This window comes from Apodemus sylvaticus, chromosome 15 (assembly GCF_947179515.1).
Source record: "Apodemus sylvaticus chromosome 15, mApoSyl1.1, whole genome shotgun sequence".
NCBI lineage: Eukaryota > Metazoa > Chordata > Mammalia > Rodentia > Muridae > Apodemus > Apodemus sylvaticus.
The window spans coordinates 50,821,039-50,848,524 of record NC_067486.1 but is presented as its reverse complement, the minus strand read 5'-3'; the positions used below and the strand labels follow the sequence as shown (position 1 = coordinate 50,848,524).

At 42.6% G+C, this 27,486-nt stretch overlaps 1 protein-coding gene across 1 annotated transcript in view; it reads left to right on the top strand.

The window, feature by feature from the left end:
* Myh15 (myosin heavy chain 15) overlaps positions 1–26,548 on the top strand; it is a 132,341-nt gene extending 105,793 nt beyond the window's left edge. The window contains exons 34-41 of the mRNA XM_052158127.1: positions 2,383–2,575; positions 3,915–4,118; positions 7,886–8,011; positions 10,866–11,036; positions 14,855–14,959; positions 23,587–23,682; positions 24,760–24,894; positions 26,534–26,548. Of these exons, the coding sequence (XP_052014087.1) occupies positions 2,383–2,575; positions 3,915–4,118; positions 7,886–8,011; positions 10,866–11,036; positions 14,855–14,959; positions 23,587–23,682; positions 24,760–24,894; positions 26,534–26,548 (1,045 nt within the window). The remainder of the gene's footprint in view (positions 1–2,382; positions 2,576–3,914; positions 4,119–7,885; positions 8,012–10,865; positions 11,037–14,854; positions 14,960–23,586; positions 23,683–24,759; positions 24,895–26,533) is intronic.
* Positions 26,549–27,486: the final 938 nt, after the last annotated feature.

Here is a 27,486-nt window from a genome sequence, read left to right as displayed (position 1 = left end):
AACTGTGAGGTGTGTGCACAGTACCTAGGAATATGCACTAAATGTAAGACAGAAGACCACTTTTAACACTAGCCTAAAAAGTAAAAGTTTCTTCCCCTATTTTCTATAACTACTTCCGAGGCACCTTCTTTTCATAATGAAATATGGTCATGTGACTTGGAGTCCCCTACCTGCAAACCACTTGCAACCGAGAAATACTAACTCTACTACCAGTGGTGCTCTTCTGGTTGACGTGAGAGGTCTGAACATACTCTCTGGCAATTCAGTGTGGAGTCTAATTTGGACTCATGACAAACCCACATTTGCTGTTTGTTGTTAGGGCCTCTACAAGGATAAAAGGGATGAAAGAACTCTGTCGTCTTCTCATCTGTCTAGGATCAGGGCTCTGTTGCAGTGGTTGAGTTTAAGAGGACGTGGATTTCCCATAGCTGTTAATATGCCTCGATGAGCAACCACCAAATACAGAGGAGTTGAGCCAGGAGAAGTCAGTGTTCTTTTCTGAAACTAGAGGCTGAACAAGGGTAGAATGGGAAGCAAGTCACTAACTCGAAGTTGTCCCACAGTTCAAAGTCTTTCCTACCCTGTGATACCACAGGTGAGGAGGAGAGGGTGTAGAGTTGCAGTCTGTGGTTTGACATCTTATGGGAGAGGTTTTTAACGGCCCACTGCCCTACAGTCCCAAAGAACAAATCAGCAGTTAGTCCTACGGCCCTTAACCATCTGCAAATGTTGCAAAGGCAAAACTCCCATGATTTGCTCCAAGTCCTCTTTGCATTCTTGAACACAGGGATATTAACTGAGTTCTTAGCACTTTACACTTATTTTGTATAGAACTTTTGTTTTGTACAAAAGCATATTGAAGTATTTCTATACTATATAGCATTTAGTTTTCTCAATTAGCCACTGTCCTTCAAACTCCTGAGGAGATAACAAAGCAAAACAAACCAAGCAACTACTGGAGGCTGTCTGTGTTGTAAAACCTTTTAGTCCCAATCTGAGGTTTCCACCCCACCTTGATCATTTAGTTCCCAGATAAAAGACACACTCCTTTTATTAATTACAATAAGCCTTAACAGCACAAGAGCTGGGCAAATACTTACCCTCTGTGGTATTAGAATTTACTTTCCTATTGATAATCCTGAGTTATTACTGTGTTTCCTCTGGGCTGCTCTTGACTCCAATTGGCCAGCCCCCAGGGCCATGTTTTCATGAACTCACCTAACCCGGGGAAGCCTCTCCTTCCCCCTCACCTTCTCTCTCCTCATGGTTCCCACCAGAGCCCCTAACCCTGGCAACCCTAAACCCCACCTATGTCTCTTCTTCCCAGGTATTGTCTGTTAGCATAGCTTTTTTTTTTTTAACCAATCAGAAATAACTTGGGGACAAAGTCACAAAGTGTCACTTGGGTCTATGTGTGGGGCTCTCATCTTGAGACAACCAAGTCTTGGGGCCTGCACTTAGCATTACAAAATACACAGCAAAAGGCCAAATCTCAACATGTCCATAGACCATTAGGGAATACAGCTGCCTCTTTGGGCTTATTTTAATCTCATCCTCAGTATCTCTTTCCTGCTATTTTATGCTTTTTTAAAAAAATAAACATTTGAAAGTAGTTTAAATATTATGGTTATCTAAAAGAACATATATTCTTCATCTGTAAACATCCAAGGAAATCTCGAATTTATCATCCTTGTCTTGTCTTGGTTAGGATTGCTATTGATGTGACAGAACAGCATGACCAAAGCAACTTGGGGAAGAAAATATTTATTTTACCTTACAGCTTCTAAGTCTATTACTGAAGGAACGTGGGGGAAGGAGCTCATGATGGGGATTAGAGTCAAAGCTATGGAGGAATAGTTCTTACTAGCTTTCTCCTCATGGCTTTCTTAGCCTGCTTTCTTATACCACCCAGAACCACCAGCCAAAGGGTGGCACGAACAGTGAGTTCTCTCATATGAACTGTCAATAATAAAAGAAAATGTCTCATAGCTTACCCATAGGCCAATTGGTGGCAGCATCTTCTCAGTTGAGGTTTTCCTGAAATGGTTCTTCCTTGTGTTAAGCTGACATAAAACTACCCACAACAATCCCTTACTAAGTCTTAGACAAAGCTAACACAGGAACCTTGAAAGGATTCTAGTGTTTTCGTGGTTCTATGATGAATCTAACCTAGAAGCCTTATTAGTCTGTTATAATGAGAATAGACTCATTAATCCATGCCAACCTTTCTCTGTTTATAAAATGAAAAACCTTTTGACTCATTTTTTTTAATGTCCGAGGATTATTTTCTGTTTTAATGTGTTTTCCATAACTTGAAAATACGAGGTAACTGCTCTTCTTTTGGGTGTGTGATGTTTGCCCCAAATGTTACTCTGAAATCAGGGGGAAGCATCAGCACGCTCTGGATTCTCTGCAGTCGAGTCTGGATTTGGAAGCTTCAAGTAGAATTGAGGCCACAAGGCTGAGGAAGAAGATGGAAGGGGACCTCAAGGAGATGGAGATTCAGCTTTGCGCTGCCAACCGGCAGGTGTCACAAACGACCAGAGCCTTGGGCCAGCTTCAGGGTCAAATGAAGGTACTTTCAAACAATTCTAAAGAACAAAGGTAGCAATAAGCTAAGTGACTGAATCCGTTGAGCAATGAAAGAGAAAACCACAAATGTCACCCTTCCAGAGAGCTGGAACATGCTTACCTGAAAATAAATGCAGCCCTGCCAGAATCTTGCATGCACGGGGACACATCTGATTTTGTGAGCAGGCCAGTAAATAGGAAAAAGGAATGAACAGAGTCTTGGCAGCCATCTACTTCCAAGACACCATTTGGGGCATGTCAGAATAACAGTTCCATTCAGAGCCTCCTCTTGGTGGACACAGTAGGTTGGGTAGCATTATTTGAGGCCAAGAGCAGGGGCTTTTTTTTTTAATTAGATATATTCTTTATTTACATATCAAATGTCCCCTTTCCTGGTTCACCCCCTACCCTGAAAGTCTCATAACCCATCTGCCCTCCCCCTGTTCCCCAATCAAACCTATCCAGCTTCCCTTTCCTGGTATTCCCCCACACTGCTGCATCGAGCCTTTCCAGGACCAAGGCCTCTCCTCCCTTTAATGTACAACAAGGGCATCCTCTGCTGCCTATGCATCTGAAGTCATGGGTAACTCCATGTGTACTATCTGGTTGATGGTTTTGTCCCTGGGATCTCTGAGAGTACTGCACGGCTCATATTGTTCCTCCTATGGCATTGCAAACCCCTTCAGCTCCTTGGGCCCTTTCTCTAGCTCTTCCATTGGGGACCCTGTGCTCAGTTCAATGGCTGACTGAGAGTGTCCCCCCTCTGTATGTGTCATGCATTAGCAGAGCCTCCCAGGTGACAGCTATATCCAGCTCCTGTCAGCAACTACCTGTGGGCATCAATAATAGTGCCTGGCAGACTTCCTTGAAAGTAAATTCTCTCCTGCACTAAAGAATATTGTGTTTGTATAACCTAAGGTCCAGCCTAAGCCAACAGGCTAGAAGAAATATGATAGAAGTTAAGGACAAACTAAGGAGAAATAACTGACTCCCTAGTGAACCATTGCAATACACATCCCCAAAGCTTTACCCCTCAGGCCAGTTGCTTGGATACTGTGTTGGTCCTGCCTGCTGTCTGAGTTCTAACACAGAGAGTTTATCCTCTTGGCTTTCTCTGTATCCCAGTCCTCCTGGCTGCCACTGAGGTCAACAGCTTCCTGCCCTGTTGCTCAAGACATTTTGATTTCAGTAAACTGTCCCAGAGCTGCCTCTTGGGGTCACTTAGAAAAGCGATCTATGCAATCAAGAACTTGAAAACTTGTCTTTGTATGGTGCCCCCCTGCCCCCATACTAACAGTTGGCCTCAGAGGATCCAGGCCCCAGACCCATGTTTTCTCTTGTAGGACCTTCAACAACAACTGGATGGCAGCATTTACCAGAACAAAGACCTGAAGGAACAGGTGGCTCTGGCTGAGCAGCGCAACGTTCTCCTTCAGTCTGAACTTGATGAGCTGAGGTCCTTGCAAGAGCAGACAGAGCGTGGGAGAAGGCTGGCAGAAAAAGAACTCCTAGAAGCCACAGAAAGAATCACTCTTGTCTATACCCAGGCAAGACCCATTAATTCTCTCCATTAGCACACTGCGGGTTGGAAGAAGCAGTTCCCAACCCCGAGTCAGCTAGGATAGGTACGGTGGCCATGCCAAGTCTTAGCTGTGACAAAAGAGGCACAGAAAGCTGTGCAACTGAGGAGCTGGTCACACCTTTCATTACAAGCATTAGGTTCCCAGAGCAGGTGTAACAATGCGCCACCAACTGATGTCTTTAAACTAATGTATTTCTTCATGGAACTGGGTGCTACTCATCCAAAATCAAGGTATTTTAAGAGCTATGCTCTCTTTGAAACCCACAGGAGATTCAGCTCATCTTAGCTTCTGAGGGGTTTTCTTGACCCTCTATTGTTACCCTGTTTCAATTCCTTGTTCTCACAGTGTACTCTGCTTGCCTCGTTTCTCTTGTGAGTGTGTCTTTGTTCAAATTCGTCCTTTATATACAGATACATCCTATGGAATTATGTCCCACCTTAACGATCTAATATTAACTTGATTAACTCATTTAAAGCCATATTTCCAAATAAGGTTATATTTTGTAAAACTGTGGCTGAGGGGTTCAATAAGCTGTTGTGGACATAGTGGGAGTATAGTGCAATTGTAACTCTAAGTTTGTACATGAAGAATAGACTGTCAGGGCATCCTCAGCCAGAATTTCAGAGGACAGATGAACATTTCTTAGTGGTCTAAAAGTATTTTCGGGCCTCTTATTCCCTTGTTTTCTCTCAGAGACTTGCTTCCTAGCATCCAGGGATCTCTAATATCCCGAAGGGCTTCTGCCAATATTCTGGCTTCTCCTGCAAGTTTATGTGAGTGAGAATTAGCAGGATTCCCAAATTATCTCTTGATCACTCAATTGTCAACAGCAGGGACAGATGCCTAGAGCAACTGTGTCAAGCACCGATCATTTTTAGGGCCTATGCTACGACTTAGATAAGTAATACTCAGTATGATAAATCATGTCCTTACTTCAAGGACAAAAGTAAAGACAAAAGTAAATAACTGCAGTGTACTATTATGAGTACCAGATGGAACACACGGCACTGCAGAACGCGCTCAGTGGTTCTAGACAATGTCAGGCAGGCTCCGTAGTTTTCTTCCTAGTCATGAAAGATGTGAGGGAAATGGGAAAAGGTGACAGAAAGAAAAATTAAGAAAGTTGATAGAAACAGGGACTTTGGTGACTGTTGAGAAAGATAGATTAAAGCACTGGAGGACAGACTGTCACTCTGGGGAGTGCTGACAACATCTTGGGTCATTTTAGCTGCTACATTGACTCAGAAGAAGCACTGGAATTTCATGGGCAGGGTCTAGAGACCTCCTTTGAAATACCATATGATCTCATGTCACAAAAGTACCATATGATTCCCATATCTTGGAGTCCATGCTCCCAGAATGTCAGTAGTGCCCTCAAGGTGTTACAGTTAATTCATGTCTACAGTAAGTTTATGCAATGACATCATTTCTCTGGAACCTTGTCTATGGTTCAAGAACAAATATGCTGTAGGGGATGTATAATTATTAGCAGGTTAACTAATTTCAACACTTGGCTTTGAGGGTCATGGTCAGTGGTAGAGCACTTGACTTGAATATATGAAGCCTTGAAATTTACCCAGCTGCAATAGAGAAAATAAAAACAAAAACAAAAAACAGCAAACACATCACAATTTTCATCCCTTAAGAAGGTTTATCTCAATAATAAAATGTGGCATATTGCATAGGTTTTTTTTGAAATTATACTATCAATTTTCTGCCACGCATAGTAACTAAATGGTGACAAGCCATTTGATATGCACGTTGTAACTGATAATGTACTGTGTTTCATTGTGAAAAGGATAGAGGGAAGTAGAAGAGGGGGAGGGAGGGGAGAGAAGGGAAGGGGAAGGGGAAGGGGAAGAAGAGAACACAAAGACAACAACAGGATATGGTTTTGAGGGAGGAAACAGGAAGCAGTGTATTGTAATGTGTTGCTTAGTTTTTGTAAACCTGGCATAAACCAAAGTCACCTAGAATCAAGGCATCAGCTAAGAAATTACCTCCTTTCGATTGGCCTGTAAACTAGGCTGTAGGGCATTTTCTTGATTAATGATTGATGAAATAGGAGCCATCCCACTTTAGGTCCTGGGCAGGTGGTCCCGGGTTATATAAAACAGCAGGCTGAACAAGCTATAGCCAGTAAGCAGCACTCAACCACGGCCTCTGCAGCAGCTCCTGCCTCTGGGTTTCCTGGACTTTCCATGAGGACCGACAGTATAAGCTGAAATAAAATCTTTCCTCCCCAAGTTGGCTTTGGTCAGTGTTTTGTCACAGCAACAGAGAAGCCGACGAGGACACTTAGGTAACAGTGCCATGCGCAGCTCCTGAAACTTCAAAGAGTCATTAGCGTGAGAGTTCCAATACTCAGACCTCACCGATCAAAGAGATCCACAGCTCTGAAGCAGATCGCTCAACAAAATCTCAGGTGCTGCCGCCTGGTCACAAGACCCTTGCCCAGCATTATTCCAGAGGGGACAGCTCTCCTCCTAAAACCCCCTTCCTTAGAACGTACAGCTGAGTACAACTCACACAACGGATCCTCTCCACACTATAAATTAAATTTCTTCCCTCTGGAAACGGAAGATGAGGTGACATGAAACTTGCAGAAGTTATAAGTGTCATCTCTGTAGCAAAGTTTAAGTGATTGGTAGGCATTCAAGTCACAATCAGATCAGTGTGTGGACTTGCACTGATCCTTCATGCTGAGAGAGATCTCCTGGAGTGGGCACCCTTAACACACTCTGGGAACATCCACTTCATCTCCCCAGACCACACTGAGGGCAGTCACATCCTGCAGGGCACAGGGCCTGCCCCTTCGCAGGATGGAGAGGGGCATTCTTGATGGTGCAGGTATAGCGCAGGTAGAACCTGGGAGGCTAGGATGCCTTCTTTCCCTGCTTGAGGCTTAATCTGCCCCCCCACCCCAAGAAAGGTTGTAAGCAGAGGGAAGGGGAAAGGGTGGTGTGAAAGGATGGATTGAAAGGAGAAAAGAAAAGCGGGCAGCCCATGTGCTTTTTACACATGCTCTTTGTGCTGAGGGTTCCCGTGCTCACAAAAGCTGTGCTTCAGACCCAGGGCAGATGCTGCAGAGGGAGCTTGGCCTCCTGTACAAAATCCAGGAAGGAACTGGGGCAGCGAGGAGCACAGAGGCCTTCCTTTAATAGAGTTCTATGGACTGGGGCGGAGCTTTCTGCAGTCTGCTTTCCCACTACCACAACCATCTTCGTCTTCCTCCTCCTCCTCTTCTTCCTCCTCTGCCTTCTCTTCCTCCTCCTCCTCTTTCTCCTCCTTTTACTCCTCCTCATCCTCTTCTTTACCTGAGAGTAAGAAGAAAGGCATGTGGGTAGAGAAGGGAATTGGTGTTCCTCCTGTATCAGTCTGCTGGAATCCTCCAGGTGGCTACAGGTAACTGATTTCTGCGCTAGGACCCTCGTTTCTATCACATTGAAAAAAGCAGAAGAAAATTCATTAGTGAGTTAAAAACTATATCCACGTGCTGGCTTTGTCATATTTCACACCCTCCTTTCTGATTCAGGTGTCCATCTCGTTTCTCCTGAGCCTTTAAATAAAACCCCTTTCTTTGATCTGCCTTTTGTGCCCAAGCCGACACCCAGAGCTGGACATCTTGCTTAACTGTATATGGCTGACTATGATAATTGCTCCTACCCAGAGCTGCATGCCTGTGCGTTGCTGGCCTCAGGTTGCCTAACCGGAATGCTGTCCTTCCTTAGAACACAAGCCTCCTCAGCCAGAAGAAGAAACTGGAGGCCGATGTTGCTCAGGCTCAGAAGGAAGCTGGCGAGATGTTGCAGGCCTGTCAGAAGGCAGAAGAGAAGGCCAAGAAGACAGCTGCTGAGGTGGGTCTGTTGTCTGCCTGCCCACTTCTGACCTCTGAGTTCACTGTAGCTACAAAGCTCACTATAGCTCACTATAGCCCAAAGGCAGAGCCTGCTGCAGCCCAAATGGATCCTATTGATCCCCTATACAATCAGGAGGAAGTTAGCTGACCTTGCCTTTCCCCATTAGCCAGAACATTTAGGCCAATTGGCAGTTGTCTTCTAACCCACCTTGACAATGAGAAGGCATGATTGAATGCCTAAAAGCAAAATCCTGTGGGAAAAAAAAGTCTTTCTTTTTAGGTTAGCTATTTTTCAACTGTGAATCAATATAGCCGGTATTTAGAAATAATTCTTCCAGTGCTTCCTTACAAATTTCCACTTCTCTTTGGATATAATGCTTTTATAATGCTAATGATCTGAAAAGAGTTGTTAAGCCACTTACAGTTTACAATCCATACTACAACTGGGGTAGCAAACTCAGATGGGAAAAGTGTTTCGGGATGGTCAACCGTATTTATTTGTGAACTGAATGTTGTTGTTACTTTTCCCAATGTCTCTAAGGGCTGTGCTAGCTCCCAAATCCAACAAGGAAAGCTCAAAAAATGTATGCCCACACCCTCCACCCTCCATGCTACACTTCCATCAAAACACATAGCAAATGAACAGTGCAATTGAGAAAAAAAACTATTAACGGGGAAAAGTGAAATTTGTGTATTTAGGGCGTAGGGCAGGAATTTTCAGGGGTTATTATTAAATGGGCCTGAGCATGATTTCAGCCTCAGTTTATCCTCTGAGGGCTGTTCTGGAGTCTATCAAATGTGCAACAGTAATGCGACGTTCTAACCCCGCTTTATGGCAGGAAGGTAATTCTCTTGTTTAGGATGTTGTGAGAACCAAAGAGACAGGACTTTCTGCTAGATTTTACATCAACAATTACCTTAATGATACTGCTCTCCAGAAAAGTTAGTTTGACTGTGGAGTGTCTCCCATTGGCTTATGTGTTCAAACAATGATGATGTTTGGGATTGTGATGTTAGCTGATGGTGCTGTTTTGGGATGCTGGGAACCCTTGGGAAATGAGGCCCAGATGGAGGAAGTGGCCACTTGGAGATGAGCATCCCGACAACCTTGTTGCTTCCTGGCTACCAAGGTGATGTAGCTAACCCTTTGGGATTCTTAATCTCATTAATGGAAAGACTTCTAAAATGGACTCAAATGAAAGGAGAAAGAACACTTTTATTAGAGATTGAAAGGAAAACCGCAGGGCAGGCTAGCTGGGAACTTCAGCTCTCCCCCTGGGGGAGGAGAATGGACGATCGATAGAAAAAGCTATGCCATTTAACCAGCATGGAGGCAAAACACATGACAGACAAGTACCGGGGAGGGGGCATTTAAGAGTTAGAAAACCCAACATTTTGGAAAAATGTTAAGGAAAGCATGTGGAGTAAAACAAAAGCATAGAAGAAAATGGAAAATGACAGATCTCTGAGCAGTTCAGAAAAATGAGCAGATGGATGACTTAGCATGGCTATGGTGTGGTAAGCTACTACCTAGGAACTCCCTACTTTTCTAGGGGTCTGGGAAGGAAAGTATGGTATCTCATTAAAGAAAAAAGTATCCTACCCATCCATTCTTCATCCTGACCTAAGATCAGCCCCTCCATTTTGGGGGGATCTTCTCTTAGCCAAGTGAGTCATGTCACCCAGATGGAATGTTTGGTCTTCACCCAGAGTCTCTACTCTTGACCAGAAAGAAGAGTGTTTCTCTCTCATCTAACACTGTCACAACTTTAAGTTGTTCCTGCCACCATGTCCTCTCACTATGAAGGCCTGTTTCCCTTGAGTTATAAGCCATAATAAATCCTACATCCTTTAACAGATGTTTTTGTCAAATATTCTGTCATGGCAACAAGAAAGTAACTAATATCCTAATAATCAGTTTCCTATTTGAGTCATGAACCTTGTTGCTATTAAAAAAAAATTCTGACCTTAGTTCTTAATATCACCACAACCAAACCATACAGAGGCAACAAGATAGGCAGAAAAGATTTGCTCTTGAATAAAGCACACAAAAAGAGAAAACAGCTTGAATTATATTAAGAAGCCAAGCCGTTGTGCACAAAGCTAAAGACCAAAGCAGGAATCACAACTTACCTTCTTTGTCAGTTTATTTGTAAGATTATTTGTACACAGAATATCTGATACTATCAAATTCCTGGAAACTAAATATGTTTACAGTAGCGAATAAAAAATACATATTTCCATAGATATTTTAGGAGGTATTTTACTGCATCTTTCCTGGCGCCTTTTATGACAGCAGTTATTTACTGAGTTACACATGTTTTACGGTACCTTAGTCAGTGAAGTCATGGCTTCACTTCATCCTCTTGCCTCCCGCGTATCTGCTGACTTCAGTGCATGGCACTTCGTCTTTGACTCTTTCCCATCACTACTCACCCCACTCTGCTTCAATGTCTACTGACTGATTTGACGAAGAAGCCCAGGGATTAGAGGTAGCAGGGTGGAAAGGGGTTACATATATGGAGGCCAGGCATACACCCTTTGTCTCCCGTAAGATCAGGAACCAATGCTCATTGGAATATTATAAGTTTCCTACGGGATTAACCAAGCCCATTTCCTTCCATCCTTCTTTGTAAAAGATTTATACATTTTTACTTTATGTGTATGATTCTTTGCCTGCATGTGTGTGAACCATGTGTGTCTGGTACCCACAGAGGCCAGAAAGAGGGCATGGAGTCCACTGAAGTTGGAGCCTTAGTATGGGTTCTAGGAACCCAGCCTGGGTCCTAGGCTGGACCAGCAAGCACCCTAACCACTGAACAATCTTCTCAGTCCCTTTGCTCTCATCTTAGGCAGCCAACATGTCGGAAGAATTGAAGAAAGAACAAGACACTAATGCTCACTTGGAGAGGATGCGGAAGAACATGGAGCAGACAATTAAAGACTTGCAGAAAAGGCTGGATGAAGCAGAACAGACTGCTGTGCTGGGGAGCAAAAAGCAAATCCAGAAACTGGAGTCCAGGGTAGGCGTTTGCTTGGGTAATGGTGGGGGCCTAACAGCCTCCATTCAAGGCCTTAATGTCCCGGAACATCACAGCTCATCACGTTGTGTAATGGCACGTTCAGATGCTGGCAGCGTATGATCTGAATACGTGTACTCATTATTGTTTGACCTTGGGCCTGCTGATAGAGCTTTTCTGGGTCTGGATGAAAGTTGTCTTTACTCTTACTGATGAATGACAAAGCATCTTTCCCTGTTCACCACACCAGTTCTAGGCTCTTCCTAGGGAAGGTAGCCCACTCTACCAAAACACACCCTTGTAGCCTTGCTTCTGAGCCAACGTCCCCATCATTTTCTCTAAAGAGAACACTTGTTTCCTAATAGATAAAGGAAAGGGAGAACACACACACACACACACACACACACACACACATTCCAGAAAGATCAGTGCAGATACAACAAAGCCTGACACAAATGATGTGGAATCTACCTTAGGGGATTTCAACAGTATTTAATGAAACTACCCTAAAGATGGGATTTTTAACATTACTGAATCAGTTCCAATCATTATATGTATAGTAAACTTCCCAAAGGTTTAAGGGCTGGAAGGGACCTCTGAAAAGTGCTGTATACAAGTTGGCATATTTCTGGTATGTCCATCTAATGGCATATCAATACAAACTCATGAGTTATCCAGTCATGTTGGTTAAAAAAAATGAGGAAGATGTCGGTAATATATTCTTGAGATCATGAATAATGATGTAAAGATAGTAAAAGTGTTACAAAGAGTTTATAAGCTTCTGATCAAGAAAAATAGTAACAGGATGAAGACTAATAAAAATAACTAACCCTAAAAAGAGACCCAAAGGGATGGAAGTTAGACGTTTGAAATTCACTGTTTTAGGGGTTTTGAAGGAAACATCATATTATTTTTATGTTTCAAGTCAAATAAAATCCAAGTTTATTTCAAGTAGAAAAAATTCATCATTAAAAATTAATACTAATAGTAAAAACATATATATATATAATATATAAAATCAAGCATAAAACATATACAAAGAATTATTCCCAGTGATCTTTAGCATAATGCTTTTAGTACAACCCTTATGGAATATGCCTTAAAGACAAACAGGTGAAACTAACAAACCAAAGCAAAGCACATAAGCAAACTGTATGTTTCATTCCAAAGTAATGACTTTAAAAATATTTTATTTAATATTCATATATACATATAATAATGTGCTTTGGTCAAATCCATCCCCATGTCCTGTCTACCACGCCTCCCCTATCTGCCTAGCACTTTCCCTTCCTAACTTCATATGTACTCCCCCACCCCCACCCTCTGTCAATCAAACGCCCACTGGATCCATTTTGTGTTGCCTGTATTGACAAGGGTAGGGCCATCCTTTGGAGCATGGGAAACCTCTTAGGGTCTGTGTCCCTAAAGAAACAAAATAACAACTTCAAATGGTAATGAGATGAATATTATATTTATTCCATAGCATGTATGGAACCAAGATTTTAGTTTAAGAGGAAAGGCATTTAATTGTGTTGTTCCCTTAAAAATTACGTGAATTATTCTGGCCTTTTCATCGCCCATTTGATACTGTAAGATTTTGCTTTATCTCGATGTCTTAGCATTTTATGGCTGTGAAGAGAGCAGGGCAGCCCTTGTAAAGGAAAACATTAATTGGGGCTTATTTACAGTGTAGAGTTTTAGTGTATTATTGTCACGGTGGGAAGCATGGCGTCATGCAGGCAGACATGGTGCTGGAGAAGGAGCAGAGAGTTCTACATAGGCTCTTCAGGAAGCTGGAAAGACAAAGAGACACTGGACCTGGCTAGAGGACTGGAAACCTCAAAGCTCACCACAAGGCCACACCTAACATTGCCACTCCCTATGAGCCTATGGGGCCATTTTCATTCAAACTACCACACTCATAATTATTATTTGTTAAGATCTTGAATCAATGACAACTAGCAGTGAGCTGATATCAGATGACACTGAAGAATTATAGGCTTAAAAATATAATTAGGATATCATTTTCTTCAATTTTCTGTCCTGTAACAAAGTATCTGAGATAAGATGATTTGTTTGTTTGTTTACTTAGTATAACAATAAAATGTTATTTGGCTTATGCTCTCAGAGTTCAATAGCATGCTGCTGGCAGCTGTTTAGTCTCTAGCCAGTGCCTTCTTGCTACAGAATACCACAGTAGGGGGCATCACCTGGCATGACTAATGAAATAACAGCTTTTTACTAAAGTCACTAGGCATGCTGCTGGGGGGGGAGGTCTGACCTTTATCGACCTCATCTAACTTTAGTTAACTTCAAAAGCCCCCTCCCCTCCAAATATACATGAAAATTTGGAGTTTAATTTTCAGACACATAGATTTTTGGAGGGCTACACTCACACAGTAATCATCATTACTCTTTAGAATTACATTGAAAGGTCATTACAAGTGAACATATATGGCAACACATGGTGCTTCAGGGAAGCACCCATTACTGTGAGGTGCCCCATGGACGTTTCCCAACAAAACAAAAAACAAAGCACCTTAAGCACATCCTTGTAAAACGAGTTCTGTTGGCCTATATCCTTACAATTCAAAGGGTGCAAATCCTTAGTGGATACCTGTCCAGAATGTCTATCTACAAGAAAGCTGCATGGCTGCCAACCTGCCTGCATCTTCCCAAGATGCAGCAAAGAGTGGAGCCTGCCTTAAATGGCTGCAGGAGGCGATAGCAGGAAGAGATCAGCCCGAAGAAGCTGGCTCAGGCCTTAGCAGGCCAGGCCTCAGTTCTAAAATGGCGGTCTGACCTTATGAAGAGGCGGTATTTTGGTCAAGGAGAAGCCAGAGAGAACTTCCTATCAGCAGAGACAGCAGCTTGCAGCCTCCCAAACCAAGGCTCAGGCCACCTTCCTCCCGATTTCTCTCCACAGCAGTCGACATCCTTCAACAGACTCTATTGTGATTTGTTTAGCTTGCTTTACCTCATGAGCAAGTCTGTTTATTCGTGGGAGAGATCTGTGCCTGTTTCCTTCATTGTTCTAGCACTGGGGTGTTGTGATGGGGTGTTGTGAATAGTGGGGCCCTGTTCTTAGTGAAAATTATGATAATTTTACTGGTATGACTATACACAGCAGGCTTCCTGGTAGATTTATTCTGCAAAGCAGAGCTGTAGGCCTGATATGGTCTGTATGTGACGGCGACTCAGGGTAAGATGCAGAATCTGAGAAGAACATGGAGAAAGGAACCCAGGATATGTGGGACAGAATCTTCAACACTGCTGCTTGCAGCTTGCTGTTTGTACTCAGGGAGAGCACTGCCCGTCTCCTCAACCCCGACAGACAGACAGACAGGCAGACAGACAGACACAGAGCATGCATATACACAGAGGATACACAGACAGACAGACAGACACAATATGTATATGTATAAGCATGCATATACACAATACAGAGCATATACAGCATACACACACACACACAGGCACAATCAAGTGTGCACACATCCATACACACATGTGGTTTTTTTTCAATGTTGCAATGTAAGAAGGGAGGCTTACCTTCACTCCTTGAATTAGTCTCTTACAAAGTCGAGTCTTTACTATGCTTTTATGAACTCATATAGGTTAGCAGCCTCAGTTTGGGTGATTGTTTGTTTGTTTGTTTGTTTGTTTCATTTTTCCAGAAATATTGTCCCATTTAGTCACTACCAGAAAGAAAATGGACACACCTTCCTTTAACTATTTCACTCTTCGGTACACTCCCCACCCGGTACCTGTGGGACAGCCTTGTTACCTGCCTGTGGGCTGAAGTTAAACCTCTTGTTTAGGTGCGGGACCTGGAAGGGGAACTGGAGAGTGAAGTGAGGCGCAGTGCAGAAGCCCAGCGGGAAGCTCGCAGACTGGAGAGAGGCATCAAAGAACTGACCTGTCAGGTACTCCAGGAAGCCCTTCTCTAGGATATGGTCAGGGTCTGCCTGCAGCAGCAGCTTGTACCTTCCAGATTGAAATGGCCTTCTGGGACTCCGCAGTTGCCTCAGCAGTGAACATTTGTATGCCCTGTCTGGGCTCTCCATGGCTCGGGTCTATCCATTTCCAGAGCTCATAGCGAGAGGCAGCAAGGTACAATTGAGGTAGAGAGCTATTTATGCCATCTCTGGTTTTTTTCCAACATAGTGTTAGTGGCACTGTCAGAAAGAAGCTGATTGAAGATAACACGTAAGTGAAGTGATTGGCCGGCACTGAGAGTGGCCACCCCACCAGCTGATTGCATGGATGCTGACTGGACTGGAGACAAGTTGACTCTTTTAAGGAGTTTGTTCCTGGGGCCAGAGGAAAACATCTGCACTTCAGTGTGGCTTTCTTTGCTGAGGCTTTCTGGAGCCAACCTGTAAATGAACATTAACATACGCTTGAAGCGAGTAATTGAGAGTAGGTGGGCAAATGTCCTACTTATAAGCCATGTACTTCTAAATCCACAACATCCTTCATCTGCACTCTGGCTTTCCTTTGTCCCATGACCTCTGTTGTTGAGTTGGGATCCTGCTGTGCTAACCAGGCTAGCCTTCACCTAGTGCACTCCAGCGTTCGATCATGCTACCCCAACCTCCCGAGTGTTGGGACCAGGGGACGCCACCACATTTAGCCTTTCCTCCTAATGGAACAGAGTCCCTGATAGCAGAGGTCATTGATTGTTCTCCACTCCAGGGTACAGCATCCTTCTGGCCCCCCAGTTGGGATGTACACATTCCTGCATTGCTAAAGCTCAAGCACCTGTTTTGAGAAGTGACCTAAGGGAACGTGGCAGTTTAGTGGTGATGTGAGAGAGTATTGCAAACCCAACGCCTGTAGCCTAATATACCCAGGGAAGCTGCTCTCACACTAGAAGCTGCACAGCATGCTATGGTACTTAGTTCTGTAGACGGTGCACCACAGTGCTAAATACTTGTTGATAAGCATGTTTAAACTTAGAAAGTAAAAAAAAAAACCATGATTTTTTTTAATTTATATTATTTTATTTACATTCTAGTCATTATGCCTCCTCAGTGCCCCCTCCTTCAGTTCCTCATCCCCATTCCTCCCCACCCACCCCTTGCCTCTGAGAGGGTGCTCCCCCACCCAGGCCTCCCCCTTCCCTGGGACCTAAAGGCTCTCGAGGATTAAGCACATCTCCCACTGAAGCCCAATCCCAGAGTCCTCTGCTCCGTATGTGCCAGGGGCCTCGGATCAGCCCCGGAATGCTCCTGCTTGCTTGCTCAAGTCTCTGGGAATTTCCTGAGGTCTGGGTTAGTTGAGACTGCTGGTCTTCCTATAGGGTCACCCTCCCCTTCAGCTTCTTCAGTCCTTCCTCCAATTCTACCACAAGGGTCCCTGACTAAAGTCCAATGGTTGAATTTAAGTATCTGCTCCTGTCTCAGTCAGCTGCTGGTAGGGCCTCTCAGAGGACAGCCATGACAGGCTCCCATCTGTAAGCACATCATAGTAGTGTCAAGCTTGGTGGCCCCATGAGATGGGTTCCACATTGGGCCAGTCATTCAACCTTCTTTCCCTCAGTCTCTTCTCCATTTTTGTCCCTGCAGTTCTTTTCAACAGGAATAATTCTGGGTCAGAAATTTTGACTGTGGCTTAGTAACCCAGTCCCTCCACTTGAGGTCCTGCCTATCTACTAGAAGTTCCCTTTCCCCAATGTTGGGGAAATGTTCTCTTGAGTTCCCTTTCCCCAGTGTTGGGGATTTTGGCTAAGGTCACCCGCAATGAGTCCTGACAGTGTCTCTCTTCTCAGGTCTCTGGTACTCTCCCCCACTGCCCACTCCCCTGAGGCTGCTTATTTGCATTTGTTCTCTTGGCCATCTTGACTCTCCTTTCCCCTGCCCCATATTTGATCCTCTTCCGTTTCCCCTCCCCCTCCCCTATCCCTCAGATACCTCCCTTTGGTGATTATTTCCTTCCACCTTCTAAGTGGAGTTGAGCCCTCCTCACTTGGGTATTTCTGCTTGCTACACTTCTTATGGTCTGTAAGTTGTATCCTAGGTATTCTGTACTTTTTGGCTAATATTCACTTATCAGTGAGTACATACCATGTCCTTTTGGAACTATCCATCCATTTGCCTGCAAAACTCACGATGACCTCATTTTTCATAGTTGAGTAGTATTCCATTGTGTAAATGAACCACATTTTCTGTATCCATCCATTTTTTAATTGAGGGACATCTGGGTTGTTTCTGGTTTCTGGCTATTACCAATAAGGCTGCCATGAACATAGTGGAGCATGTGTCCTCATGGTATGGTGGGGCATCTTTTGGGTTTATCCCTAAGGTGGTATAGCTGAGTCTTCAGTAGAACTACTTCCAATTTTCTGAGGAACTGCCAGTTTGAAATTTTTTTTAGCACCCTAAAAATTATATACCCAATACATAGGGCATTATTAGTAATGGAGTCTAAAGAATTGGAAGTTATTTAGGTGAGAAAATACATGGGTTCCGGCCTAACTACACAGTACTATGGACTTTATCAGCACTGTTTATTGGCTGCCAAGGATTTAAGAAACAATATTTTTAATTTTTCACAGTTTAATGATTTAGTTTACAAATTTTAAATATATTTTAATTTTTGACTCGTAGGAATTCCCAGTTCTTAAGCAAACTGTATAGCTGTATATTTTCCCTTTTATATCCATTTTGTTTATATTTGAATTAGCATACAAAATAGCCAGTTTCCTTATGGCATCTTCATACGTAAGTTTTGGTTGGTTTTCTCTACTGTGTATTTTCCACAGTTTCCTACCCCCAGTCCCACTCAGCCCTTCCTTTCCAAATACTCCCTTTCCACTTTCCTATCACACATGTTCTATTACCCCCTCCACCTGTCAATTAGTGCCTCTTTGTCCTACCTTCTTGGTCTGTACCTGATCTACCTCCATGTAATCATGCAGATTTATAGATAGAAACAAATATATGTGTCTCAGAAGCTAGCATCTGTGTATGAGGGAACATATGGTGTTTGCCTTTCTGAGCCTGGGTCTCCTCACTCATATAACACTGCCAGTTTCATAATTTTCCCCAAAATTTTATCTTCTTTATAGCTTAATCCAGTTCCACTAAAAATACGTACTATGCCTTTATTATCTATTCTTTTTGTTTTTGTTTCATAATTTTTTAATATTCTTTATGAGCATATATTAAATTATACAGAATAAGCAGTCTCATTATGACATTTTCACACATGGCCATAGAGAATTTTAAATTTATAATTATTTTCTTATTAAGCCTCACACATTAGGGGCTGGAAAGATGGTTCAGCAGTTAAGAACATGGGCTGCTCTTCCAGAGGACCTGAGGTCAATTCCCAGTACTTGCATGGCAGCTCACAAGTGTCTATAATTCCAGTTCTGGGGCTTTTGACACCCTCACACAGATATACATGCATGCAAAACACCAGTGAACATACAATAAAAAGAAATTATATAACAAGAGAGAGAAAAAGATGCACGCATTAGCCTTGGCTTATACAGGGTCCAGCTTGTTAAATATCCCAGCCTTGCACCTGCATAACTTGTACCACCCTGTCACTGTCAGAGGTTACACATGTGGACTTTCATCTCACATGAAACTGCTTCTTCTGAAATACTCTCTGGAAGGATCTTTTTGATTTTCCTCTTGAGAAGGGCCTCTCTCTTCAGAAATCTGTCCATGGTGATTTTTTTGGCTTCTTTTTCTCTTTGTATATTTACTTGTCTGCAGATAATGATCATGAACATTCTTTTGTGTTCACCTAAACCTTTTAGTGTTTCAAGCTTTGTAAGGAGCTTGTTGAGGTCTCAAAAGCCTTTGTTAAATTCATAGTGGCCTAGGAATTGTCTTAGGGTTCTTCTGCAATGGCTTCTTGCCTTACCTTTTCTTTAGTCATATAGTACAATCAATAGGAAATATTTTTTCAGCTCTGTCATAACTGTTTGACTACCATCATACCCACAGGATGCCAGTGACCAAGCAGTTCTTCAGCATTTGACTGTCTCAGTGCTGCACACTCATTCACCATGTCTTCTTCTACCTGTGTCTCATTATAGAATATAGATTGTTCCGATAAAAGGCCAAACTCATTTTAGGCAGATTATTTCAGCTGCTTCAACAATGCTAATCAGGGTCCTGATTCTAGTTCTAGAAGTCAATAGAAATGACAACCTCTTTTTTTCCCTACAGCAGGAAACAGTGCTGTTAACAAGGCAGGACATTCTAGATGTACCAAATAGTCTTATCGAGGCTGAAATGAGCTATTTTGACATTTGTTTAAATCTATCTACTATCTATCTATCTATCTATCTATCTATCTATCTATCTATCTATCTATCTATTTTTATTTTATGTGCTTTGAGTGTTGTACCTGCATATGCATATATGCACACTGTGTGTATGCCTGGTACCGAGGATTTCTGAATAGGGTGTTTGATCACCTGGAGCTGGAATTCTGGAAGGTAAAGCCTCAAAGTGCAGGCTGACCTCCACCTCCACCAAGTGTGAAAGGAGGGGCGGGATAGAAAGAACCTCAGGTAGCTCTAGGAGGCTCTGGGTAAATGCGGAAATTTTCCAGCACAGAAATTACTTAGAGAGAAGAATCCTGTCAGTTCTGGATAGTTCTGTACCACGTTGATGCTGAGACCAACTTCCTCTGCAAGAACAAAGAATGCTTACAAGTATTGAGACACTTCTGCAGCCACTTGGATACTTCTTTTTCAAAAATAAACTTGAAATTGTTTTAAACAATGAGCTCTGAAAGTCAAAGTTGGTGTGGCTAAAAAAGTAAGCACCTTAGAGACATGGCATCCCGTGACTCTGCACTACATTTGAGAAACTGCCTATTACGATGGAGCCGGACATCATTTGTTAATGTATTTTTGCCCATGGACTGTTTCTATTGCTTTCTTCTGTAAATGTTTCATTGTAGAACAGTGGTTCTCAGCCTTCCTAATGCTGTGACCCTTTAATAATTCCTCATGTTCTAGTGACCCCCTAGCATTAAACATATTTTTGTAGCTACTTTATAACTATACTATTGATACTCTTTTGAGTTTTTTTTTGTTGTTTTTTGTTTTTTGGGTTTTTTTTTTGATTTTTTTTTTTTTTTTGATACAGGGTTTCTCTTTATAGCCCTGGCTATCCTGGAACTCACTCCGTAGACCAGACTGGACTTGAACTCAGAAATCTGCCTGCCACTGCCTCCCAGAGTGCTAGGATTACAGGCATGCACCACCACCACCAAGCTTATGAGTTTTACTGTAAATATTTGATATTGGGGATGGTCTTAGCCGACCCCTATGAAAGAGTAGTTCAAGTACCCCCCTCCTTAAATTGGCCAAGACACACAGGTTGAGAACTGCTGTTATAGAACAATGCACCAAACCTGTATTTTATTTTCACTTCCAGGAAGAGTGCATTTTTGCTCTGCTGCCAATTGATTTTGTTTTTTTCCTCAACATTATTGATGTTTCTCATGTCCCAATTTAGAGTTGTGCTTTGTTTCTTTCTTTCTATTCTTTTTTCTCTTTTGACTTATGAAATAGCTTTCAGGCTATGATCTTCACACATGCCCTTTGGCTAAGGGCAGAGTCCCAGGGATTCCATAGGGTGCATTTCTATTTTTTTTCATGTTCCTCTGCAGTGCTTCAAGTATACGGCACATTCAGTTACATATGTCTTCCCACCATGAAGCCAGACGGTAGGCACTGAGCAGTGCTTTCTGTGCTAGAACAGAATCCTGTGAGTTGAAAGTGGTCTAGAAAGATCTCCACACTCATTGATAGTAGTGCCCATTTTAGTAGTATTCACAGTTGATTCTGAATAAATTTAGTTCGTTCTCCTAACATCAAGATACACTTTGGACAGTAAAGTGGTATTTTTGTGGTAGACCATTCACAGGTGCCACTTGGGGGGAAATGCCATTTTTTAGAAGAACACAACTATGCTTCTCTTTTCCTAGTAAGTTCTTCTGGGAAGAGTCTATAACTGTACCGGAAAAGCAACTGAGTGTGATCTTATTCTAAAATAATTTCATGGCTTGTCCTCCTTCTCCATTTATCTTCTCTGTGTTTCTGGAATGTAGAAACGTAAGAGTCTACAGAGATGTTTCAGAAATGCAGTAAGATGGGGAGCTTTTCACTGTCTAGAAGGTAGAGTTCATCCCTGCCTCCGCCTCTCTTCACTCAGCTACTTCATGTTGTCTCTGACAGCCTCCTATGGTCAGGAATCAGAATACTAGTCTCGCTTGACATGCTTTAGTGGAGACATAGCATCTTTATTTTTAGGGACAGGAAAGCAAAAGTTGGTAAAGTCACAGTGTTGGGCCTACATTCAGGGCCAAGGTGACATGATGGCATTGTAAGTGCAAAGGGTTCTCTGCCAGTTACAGCTCTGAAAAGCAAGATGGACTCTAAGCAGGTTGTGACAAATGGAACCTCAAAGTGCAGGCTGACCTCCACCTCCACCAAGTGTGAAAGGAGGGGTGGGATAGAAAGAACCTCAGGTAGCTCCAGGAGGCTCTGGGTAAATGTGGAAAATTTCCAGCACAGAAATTGCTTAGAGAGAAGAATCCCATCAGGCAGAAATGGCCAGACAGCAGTAGTTACACTTGGCTCACCTAAGTCCTAAGTCCAGTTATTGCCTGGAGCTGTTTCACTTAGTGTCATTGCCATGACTGAGTCCAAAACTCCCTATTTGTGATAGTTGTCATTTGACAGCATTTTCTGCAGCTGAATGACAGGTTCTTTTCATTCTGGAAGGGACATCCAGCACACAGCTGTGACTGCCACAGTTAGGTAATATCTGAAAGGGGAGCCTTGGGCTCATGTTTCCCATCTGAGGCTTTACCTTCCCAGTGGGAAGAGCATCATTAGCATAAGCACCCACCTGTAGCTGTTTTTCAGTTTACTTCTGCATAGTCTCCTTTATTATGTCTGTCTCCTCAGTAAGGTAATAGGAACTCACACTATTGGTTTTAGAATTCACTGTATACAGATAGTGTTGTAAAAATTTAAATTTCTTAAGGCTTCTAATGAAAGGTATGTGGTTGAAAATGGAGAAGAGATTTTATTTAAAACACAGGTTAGCCTCAGCTTCCCAACCAGGTTGAGCCCCCTGTGTTTCTTCTGGGCTTGAATAATCTTAAGATTTGTATCACATTGTAGTGTCAGACAGAGCGTTGGTAAGGAGGATGTTTCCAACTATTGGAAGTATGCCAGGTGGAAACAGGCATACAAAACAAACAGATCTCTTCGAATTTGAAGCCAGTCCAATCTACAGAGTGAGTTCTAGAATAGCCAGGACTACACAGAGAAACCTTGTCTTCAAAAACCAAAAACCAACCAAACAAAAACGTGGTCAGGAGTAGGAAGTAGCTTGGCCAAACCAATACAAGAAAGAGCAGCTAGAATGCCGTGGGAGGGGAGACAATCCTATTCACAGTGGGATTTTATGGGCTGGTAGAAGGACCAATGTCACACTGTAAAGACAGCTTGTCATCACTATGACAAATGACCTTAGTGATCCATAATGTTGTTCTTGTTGCTTTGGGGCATATAGAACAAAACACTGCTAATCTCAAGGCCAGGAAAGGGATCTGAGATCCATTGTTTCCCCGTGGATCACACATCTAATGACTTTCTATTAGAACTCTTCTTTTAGGTCTTAAAAGACCAGCTTGTGCCTGAATCTTTACCACTTGACTTTAATGTCTTTGGTGGAATATACTTGATAGAAGAGGTAAACTATGGCCAGTAAAGAAAGGAGCTTAGAAGTAGATCTTGATTAAATTTGTCTCTCATTCTTTGGAAGTGACACTTGATTTCTTTGGAGGCATAACAGCTTTGAATTGAAAATCCTTCAGTATTTTCAGGGGTGTTGGGAAGAGGATCAGGAGAATGAAGAGTCCCATCAATGCGCCTCTTCCTTAAAATGTCAAAGGCTTCATGGAGAACTGTTGAGAAACCCTACCTCCCCATGTCTCCTTTCTTCAGCTGAAGCCTAGATAATGACAGAGCTGAGGATGGTGGCCACACCAGGATCCACAGTTTGCAGAGCTTTTCTCACCATCTTTTCTGATGCTCATGACAGAATTCCAAGAAACTTAGCCTTCCTATAGTTTATTACATGAGGCCAGGCACCAACTCAGAAGCTCAGGGGTTCACTTGCTCTGATTGAGGGATTTGGGGTTTCCATTTTGCATAAATGGCTTTTGAAATAATACATTTTATTCCTATTAAGAAATACCAGGCAAGTGTAGGTTATCTGGAATGAAAAAACTGAAGACTATATTAAACCTAATGGCCTCGACTTCCATTTAAACAGAGGCTGGTGGGCTGGCTGTGAAGATCAAGAGAAAAGTTGTCGCCATTTCTCAGAGCCATTTATTATTGTCTTAAAACTCAGGGTGAATGGAGTTAAATTAAATGTATCTTTTAATGTACTGTTATCAGATCGTATAATATAGACAATCTCTTCTCATGTGAGAGTACATTTAGTGCACACTGTTAGATCTTTCAAATGGCTTTCCCATGCGTGTCTATTCATTTCAGGCAGAAGAAGACAAGAAAAATCTAAGCAGGGTGCAGGCTCTGTCTGATAAACTTCAACTGAAAGTACAGAGTTACAAACAGCAAGTGGAGGCAGCGGTAAGTGCCAGCTCAGCATTGCGAAGTCCCTGGCCACTGCTTTTGGTTAATGCTCTGAGCTTAGGAAACTTCTCAGCAGAGGCAACCATCTGAACACCGACAGCATTTGCCCATTCTTCACTTTTATATGAATTAGAGCACTACAGCTTACAGGAGGGGAAGCAAGAAAAGAAAATTGTGTTGCTTTTCCCTGCAGGAAGCCAGGCCTCTCTCCCTTGACCTTGGCTAGGCTCAAACATATACATTCGCAGAAATGAGGCAAGTATAAAATCCGGGTGCCATGCAGGACTGGCAAATTTTTGTAGGGTTGATTGTGAGCCTCATTCAGCTTTATACTTTGGGTGAACACAATTGAATTTGTAATACATTTTTCTGATAAATCTGGCAACAATGTGAGCAAAACCACTATCATTTAAATATCCTTCTTCTTACTTCTTTGCTAATTATTTTATTGGCTTCAGTTCATATTTTCTATAACAAATATATTAAAGGTTAAGTGACATATGTATTAGTTTACATCTAATATTTTAAGAATTTTTAGCCATTCCTAATGGTTTGCTATTATGCCTAAGAATTACTTATTGATGCATAATTTGAATTGACAACCTGAGAGCAGGTTAGAATGTGAACCTGATTTTAAACCAATAATTATGATTGCTCTAGCATACAAGTGTGTGAAAGTTATACAGTTGGTGGAAAGGAACACCCTTACTTAATTTCCAGGGTACAACAACTCTAAAATGGATCACTGTTCCTACTTTTAAAAATTCCTGATTTCATTCTTCTTTGCATGTATGGGCATTTTGCTTACATGTATCATGACATAAAGATTTTATACAAATATACTGATTTTCCGGTGCCTAGATTGGCCAGAAGAGGGCATCAAATGCTCTAAACTGTAATTGACAGGCGGCTTAACTACTGCAGAGGTCTCTCCAGTCTCCATCCCTACTCTTAAGTCTTACGTTTGACTCAGTGCTGGGTTTGTATCTTCTTCTGTTTTCAAGTATGGTTTCAGAGCAGAGACTACTATCTAGGAGGGGCAGGATCTTCACATTCCATGTTTTCCTCTGACAGGAGGCACAGGCTAATCAATACCTTTCCAAGTACAAGAAAGAGCAACATGAACTGAATGAAGCCAAGGAGAGGGCAGAGGCTGCAGAATCGCAAGTCAATAAACTCAGAGCTAAAGCAAAGGAGCTCGAGAAAAAGGTACCGTCCCTGTGAAATGCCATAGAGCCTGTGGCTTCAGGCCCGGGGCACCATGTAGGTTAATATAGCAAAGAATGCCTTGCTTTTCTCTTCAAATCTTTTATTTTTTTTTTAGTAGCCAAACAAGCTTAAATAAAGTTCTTCCCCTACTTAATAGATTCTATGTGTCCAGGGAGTATGGAAGTGGTGTTAGAAATGGAAAAACATTCTAGGTTTTAGTTTTTAAGTCCTTCATGTCAGGTTAACTTGTAAGCATCGAGCCTTGGACCTTTATTTCATTTGTACAGAATACTGAGGAATTCAAGGAGAGAAGGGGATTTCAAAAGTACAAGCAGACCTTGAAATTCTGAGTGAATTCTTTTCATAGTAGACAAGCATGTGAGTTTAATCAGGCTAAACTAAAAACTAGGGGGAAGGTGGTCAGAAGTATGCCAGGGGTTAACGACAAATTCCAGAGTCCTGCTTTCTAGGTCCCAGGATTCAACTTCTGGCTCTTCCCCAACACACAGAAGCATCTTTCCATGTCTGTGTCAGGGAGGCCAGGGCTTCTCTGTAAAGAGAAACTGGAAGGAGCAACAATGACCAGAAATGGATGCTGGGCAGGGACAAGGTATCTCTGCTTCCTCGCTGAGAGATTCCTTGAAACATGGTTTGTAAATGACATCTGCCGTTAGAAGAAGGGAATTAGAAGAAATTGGATAATATAAGTAGCTATCTTTTATACAATGTCTGAAAAGCAGTTAACACGGTTCCGAGCACAGATGGTATCCTCCATTCACTTTCAAAATTCGGTACATGCCTAGCCTGCTCATTTCTGGTAAATGAATTACTGGTAGCCCCTCGAAGGTAAGCTGATTGAATTGTCAATAATAAATATTGACCTTGTTGCAGGAGGCTCAAAGTGGGCTACATGGAAGACACTGAGATCTAAGTCTGAGAAGCTTGAGTCATTGGTAGGCCAGAGATCTCTTACTGCTGCCTAGACAGCTGTCTCAATCATAAGGCCCAGTTGGAGGGCTCTAGGGGAGTGGCTTGACTGGTGGCCTCAGCTAGAGAAGTGTCACCCCAATGATTCAGGGATCCTGAGAAGAACCTGTTCAGCAAGGCCACAGAAAGAATTTGCTTAGGGAGGGCCCTTCCATGTGCTCCAGTTGTCCTCAGCTGAGGGAGGTCACAGGGCCTTCAAAACACACCCACACATTTCACCTTGTCTCGGCTGTGCCAAGAATGAATAAAACAAGTGAAGCAGAAATTGCTTCTTGCAGGAGATGAACAGGGAAACCTTGCTGGAGAGTGTGATGACTGATTGCCCCCCATTCACAGAAGAAGAGCCTAAAATCCTTCAACTGCCATAAATACAGGGAAAAGGTTTCCTGATGCACATATATGTCTGGAACAAAATGGTGATGTGATTGCAGCATCTTTTCCAGTAGGGGGTGCGGGGAGGCAGAAATGGAGAGTGACAGAGCCTGTTCTCTGCCAGCAGGTAATTGTTTAACTCCCTTGCTTCCCTTTGATGCCCTTGGAGAGCTGCTGAGACCAGCATCCCTCTGGAAAGGGCTCACACAGGTCTGGGTGTGTCCAGACATCCAGTCACTGGAATGTCATAGCACACACTGACATCTATTCTGTTTTCCAGGTTCGAGAAGAATAAGGAGTTTCTTTTCATAAAAGCGATGACAGCTGGAAACAAGCCCTTTAAAAATCAATATGTGGCATAAATAGCAGGCTGAAGAGATGAAGAAAATGTCCTGATCCAAAGGAATATAATCGCCTCTTGGATTAATGGACGGCCTTTTGATTCCCAGTGGCATGAGATGTCTCTTCTAAAATTTCACACAAAAGACTAAATAGATGTAAGAATCAATTTTGATGTTCGAGGAAGACACATTTCTTCTTTCCTCCATTTCTTCACGTAGAGAACTCAGAGAAGAACCCTTAGTCTATGCTTTATGGAGTCTGGTGCATGATGAGGAAGGAATTTTCAAGTTATCTGACTTTGCTTAATTCATCCCTGTATCTTGGTGACAACTGACAAAAATGTCTCTTGGCACTGTGGAGCAGGCTTTGCCATAAATGCTTTGAACTTGTAGCTAGAGCCTCCTAATCAAGACATGTGTAGGCTCCATGCGTGTGTGGACTACAACCCGAGACGGGTTGTACAGTTGCGGCAGTGGAGCTAAGAGGGAGGGGCATGTTCTAGAATTTCTTTCTTTGGATGTTTGTAGACTAAAGTTTGGAACAAGCAAAAATCTGTAGCAGAGTTAGTAGTTAAATAGAGAAGTTAATAGAGAAGGTTTTACTTTGTGTGTGTAAGGTCACTATACAGCCCCAAGCACTACAGGAGTTGAAAATTATTACCCCAGGCCCAAGGTAAGTTCTCAGAAAGCAGCTCCCCTGGACCTTTTCCTCCTATTTCCTGCCAACGTTGCAGGCATGAGTAAAGTTTTAAGGCAACCACCGCCATCTTCACGTATGGAACACCTGGCGTGACATAGAGGCTGGGCATGAGGACAGTTTGGAAATGTCCATCCCGTACAGGATTGTTCTGTCCTCATTGAAGGCAAAGATACTCCCACCCCCATCCCTGTG